General features: G+C 35.0%; 1 protein-coding gene across 1 annotated transcript; it reads right to left on the bottom strand.

The window, feature by feature from the left end:
- Positions 1-1,244: 1,244 nt before the first annotated feature.
- LOC9327294 (E3 ubiquitin-protein ligase RING1-like) lies at positions 1,245-2,495 on the bottom strand. Its single transcript, XM_002891186.2, has one exon. It carries the CDS (start codon positions 2,376-2,378, stop codon positions 1,398-1,400), a length of 981 nt encoding a protein of 326 aa, XP_002891232.1. The 5' UTR covers positions 2,379-2,495; the 3' UTR covers positions 1,245-1,397.
- Positions 2,496-5,280: the final 2,785 nt, after the last annotated feature.

Genomic DNA, 5,280 nt, shown 5'->3' with positions numbered 1-5,280 from the left:
AACTAAAAAACCGCAACTGGATCCAAAAAGCTAAAGTAGTGTTTTTCTGTTTAGAAGCTCCAAAACCGAAAACTCATTAGACTTCGGCCACACCCACAAATATTTGAGAAGCAATAAGAAGTTTCGTTAGTGTTTTTGGAGTGAAATAAAGTATTTATTCCTGTTATAGGCTTATAGCATGCAAGTCATGTGTCTCACTTTTTGCTCTGATGTCCATAGCATGGTATGACTTTCTCTAGTAGTGTATAAGCTCACCAGCAGAAAACAGTATTTTAGCCATAGCTTGAAACGTTAGCTTCTGTTTACTTCTCAGATATACAGGCATATTCAAATAAACAATTTCTCATAGCGTCTATACATAAAGATAGATAGTCAATATTTCTTGAATCATAGAGACTTCATTGTTAGAAAGATGGTTGGCCATGAAATATTCGGTTTTAGCTCCTAGTAACCTCGGATTCCGATTTGCGCTATCTAGTTGAAACAAGTACTCTGTGAATCCGTGAAAGATTTGCAAGGATGCTTTCAGTTACACATACGCCAAGTAGCATTTATTTTTCAACCCTTACTAGTTTTAGCTTCTTTACAAGTTTCTTTTGACTATACTAATAGTCTAAATCTAATTGATTTGTCTAGTTTAGAGAGATTAACCAACAATGGACTGATGTTATCTTATAGAGAATCTGAAAATTCAGTATTTGGTAGCTATCCTTAGGGAAACCCTGTGTGTTTGATTTGAATTGTAGACGATAATATTTTCATTGCATAGGTAGGAAGATTGTCTTCTTGGTGAAGTCTTTAGGTTTCCAGCAATAATTGTTGTCCTAGCAAGTAAACTGATAACTTTTGTGTATCTTTTAAAACGAGTCATGTATCGTTCAGAAACTACTTGTTAAAAAGCTTGAACATGTTTTAAGGCTATGGTAGTGTAATGGTTGAAATTTTGAATCTATTGGTTTTAAGTGGTTTCCTTTTCATTTACAGCGCATATAGTTACATATTATACGAGGACATACAAGTCCAGAATAGTTCAAAACCAGATGCACCTATTTCCCTCTTGTAATGGATGGGTTCAAGAAGCTAAAGGATGTTATAGTGAGGCCACTAAGACTGAACTGCAGGAAAATTGAGAGATAACTTTAGTTTAGCCAAGGTTACTGTCTTTTCCTACTAAGTATTTTTGTTATAGCATGCAAGTCCTGCTTATCGCTATGCGCTCGGTAGGACTTTCTCTAGTCGTTATGTATGTTTAGCTTGAGTTTATTTCTGAGATATACATGCATATTCAATTAGACAATTTCTCATAGCGTCTATACATAAAGATAGTCACAATTTTTATTTCTTGAATCATAGAGGCTCCACTGTCAGAAAGATAGTTGCCCATGGAATATTTAGTTCTAGCTCCTAGTACTTCGAGGATTCTGGTTTGTTGTTTCTTCTGGACTAACTCTTTGGTATCGTGCTCTAAAGGGCCAAATGTTCCCAAGCTGTATCCACCTTGGACGCCTTCTTTCAGGTATGTCTTGTCTAGTAGGATTGCTCCTTTCTCGAGAATCAGCAACGGTGTTGACAGGTGGCAGGTCACTGCGACAGATAGGGCAAGAATTGTGAAGCCTGAGCCACGGGATTATACAATCTTTATGGTAAATATGTTTACATGGTAGTTCCGTTGCATCCCCACCAACAATGAATTCTTCCATGCACACTGTGCATTGGGTCAAGTCGTTGGTTAGATGTTGTGGTGTTATCTTCACAGATGGTAGCGCTTCAATGGTGGGTTCTGATGCAGGCAGTGGTCCAGGCCTATCGTCTTGTGTTAGTTGTTCAATCAGCTGCTCTAAGCCTGATGCTCCGGTAAAGAAATCGTTTGAGTTCACATGCCAGGGTGGTGCTTGATTTGGTGGCGGAATTATGTTTCCGAGTTCTCTAGTCCGATTATTGGGTCGGAAAATTACATATGTTCTTCTTGGTAGAGGCAAACCACCATTGTTAACATTGTCAAGGCTGTGGCGTCGTCGATGTTGTGGTCGGGGTCTTGATTCAGGTTCCAAGATGTTTCTGGATCTTGCCCTAAGAAATGGGTCTGCACCAAATCCACCTATGATTGCAGGCTCAAACATGAGCGATAGAGCTTCGAGAAGACGAGCCTCAGGAGAAGCATCAAAAGGCGGAGCAGCATGATTGAGAGTAAACCGAGGCCGTCTTGTTTCAATCTCGACGACAAATTGTCTCAAGCATCGAGGGCACGCGATCTCAGATGGGTTAGAGGATGCAATTCTGACCATACGATTACAATGGTAGCACCAGTAGAGACCAAAAGTCCTAAATGCTCCATTGGATGCACCATCGGTCCGTGTTATGGGCCGACTCAATGACATTGTTGGAAGGAATTGTTATATACAAGACATACAAACATTTACATATCTATATATAGATCATGTTGAGGGTTGCATGAGGCAATTGAACAAGGCAGATTCTTTTCAAATAGAGATCTTGTTTTCTTGGAGGCAAAGCATGAGATGGATGAAGACGCAATGCTCATTTCTTCTAGTTTTCTATGCTTTTAAGATTGCCTGTAGATGAAGGCTAGAATCATTTCTCAGATCCATATATTTTTAAGCCCGTTAAAGAATATTGTGCTTACTGATTAATTACGGTAGTGGAGGAAACAATCATCAAGCAAGTAAAAAGTTGTCATTATGTTTTCCTCATTTTCAATTTTAGGTCGAATATTGTTGTCTATATTTTTGGTCGTTGATGTGTTTTGTGTTAGGAAAATTATATTGTTTGAATTAAAAGCTATCTTCATAACTGACCTCAAAAATATTGTGGAAATTACAAACCTTTTGTTATTGACAAAAGAAGTCAATGGTACGGCGACGACATTACATTATTAAATTTTTTTTTTAAAAAAAAGAGTCTTCTTTTAGGTGAGGGAACGAGAAAGTCAAAAGAAGAAGTCAGGGTTAGTTGGCTTAATTATTTTTTCTAATAACTCAGGGTTATGTAATTCAATAACAAAAATATATACATACGTGTCTCACTAGACTCTTTAAGATTTCAAGTTTTGGTTAAGAATTTTGTATCAAAGAGATATTTAATCTAAATCATGAAATCAATTTAATACCATGATTGATATGTTTTTATTCTGCCAATGTGTAACAACGGCTTAAAACGATAAACCACGAAAAACAAAAAGAGCTAGAGCTAGCAACTTTAATTCGGTTATGGAAGAAAATCTAGTTATAAGATTTGGGTTACATAAATCGTTATGTTATATGTTACATATTATATGATACAACATGTATGTAATATTTTAGTCTAAAATAAAATTTTAGACCATTGGCCAAGTTGTGAAGATAGAAAAAATAAACCTTTACTTTGGTCAAGTTTGAAAGCTAATTGACCAATTCTAAACCTGACATTGACTTTTGAAAATAGTTTTATCTAGTAACTAATATGGAAGCATGATTTGGTTCAAATTGGTTTGTTTCGTTTCCTATGTGAGAAAATATTATTCGATTGGACATGTGGGAGTTAATTCCATCAGTATCCTTTCTGTGGTAATCTCGAATTTTGTAATTGTCAAATTATCTTACTATATGTTAGTGATGCTTTTTCTGACAGATTTCAATATCTAACATAATCTACTATACAAAAGAATAATGTCTCTTTCAATTTTACCCATTAATATTAGATATTGAAAACAATAGTTTTCTTCAAAACAATTTTCCAACTAGCCAATTTTTGTAAATTTATCTTCCATCTGCAAAAAAATACAAATCAATCAATACACAATATAACTCTTATACGTATCATTTAAACAATGTAAACATTTTTTTACTTTATTTTAATGTTTTAAAAAGAATAAGAGGTAGTATCTTATTCTTATTATGTACAACTTGTAACTTATAAACAGTGTTCTAAAAAGCGGTCTAGGCGGTCGCCTAGGCCCCGACTAGGCGCTAGGCTCTCATGCGACGCCTAGATAACCGCCTTGACCGCCTAAAATTACATAGAACTTGTTTAATGTATTGTTTCAATTTCAATTAGAGTTTTATTTATATATATAGTTATAAATATTCATATATTGTTTAATATAAATATAAATAAATGTTTTATTTAGTTTTTGTTTATAATTTCATAATTTTTAGTTTTATATAAATATTTTATATAACTTTTATATATAATATCATATTTATAATGTTTTATGTTATAAACGTCTAAACCGCCTAAAAAATCGCCTAGGCTCCGATTAGGCGTTCTAGGCGCTAGGCACTGGGTCACCGCCCGCTTAGCGCCTAGCGCTTTCTTGAACACTGCTTATAAATCATTTGAACAATTCTTGGGTTCACCCCTAGGGGTGAATCCAAGTATTCACCCCTTTATTTTTAGCCAATCATTATGCCATCTCATATAACATTAAATAGAGATTAAAAACATTAAACAAACAAATAAAATAAAATTATTAATAAAAAAAAATTAGTTACATGCTTGCCGTCTTCCTTTTAGGTTTTTTGACATCATACGGTGGCCATTTTTTCTTCCATCTATCATTCGTAACATCAAGTATCTAGCTTGACTTTTTACATGGTCACATTTAGCACCTGAGTCAAGATCAGTAGAGACTAAAAGCCACATAGCAGTGTCTTTGACTTCAGATGGAACCAATGTTTTCTTGTTGATCCCTTTTGAGAACCATAAATTTGTTGCATCTAAAACCATGTCAACATGATCATTGATTGTAGAATGTCTATGTACATGTCATGCAAACAAGCTTGTTGGAATGAAGTCAAAGATCAAATTGCTGGGAGATACAAATGTTGATACTAGGCTTTGCTTTGAGATATCCCTAAATAATAAACAAAGTTAGCAGGCCGAAACCATGGTGACATGAAGAGAAAGAAAAAGCAAATTAAAGTTGGTTGATCCTCATCATCATCATTAGAAAAATTTCATTATGTGGATATATAGAGATCTGCATACGTGTGTGATGTCTCTATATTTTACCGCTTTTAAGCACACTTTTCTCGTGCATTTAGCTAAGTTTCATCTCTTTTTCATTGCATCCATAGTCCTTTTCATATCATTTCATCACTTAGTACGATTTGCATTGCATGGCATAGCATATTGCATATTGGATGTGTTTCAGGTATTTGGAGCTTATTTGGGACTTAATGGATGCAAAGAAGAGAATTGATTATTTAGAGCCAGTCTGAAGTCCCTCAAAGATCGACTCAGATGGAAGTCTTGCATTGCGATTTAGCTTCAGAGCTCTTC

Source organism: Arabidopsis lyrata (genome assembly GCF_000004255.2).
Source record: "Arabidopsis lyrata subsp. lyrata unplaced genomic scaffold ARALYscaffold_1, whole genome shotgun sequence".
NCBI lineage: Eukaryota > Viridiplantae > Streptophyta > Magnoliopsida > Brassicales > Brassicaceae > Arabidopsis > Arabidopsis lyrata.
This window is presented reverse-complemented; position numbering and strand designations above follow the sequence as displayed.

Coding starts and splice junctions, on each gene's coding strand:
- LOC9327294 (XM_002891186.2), bottom strand. CDS start 2,378: ATGTCATTGAGTCGGCCCATAACACGGACCGATGGTGCATCCAATGGA.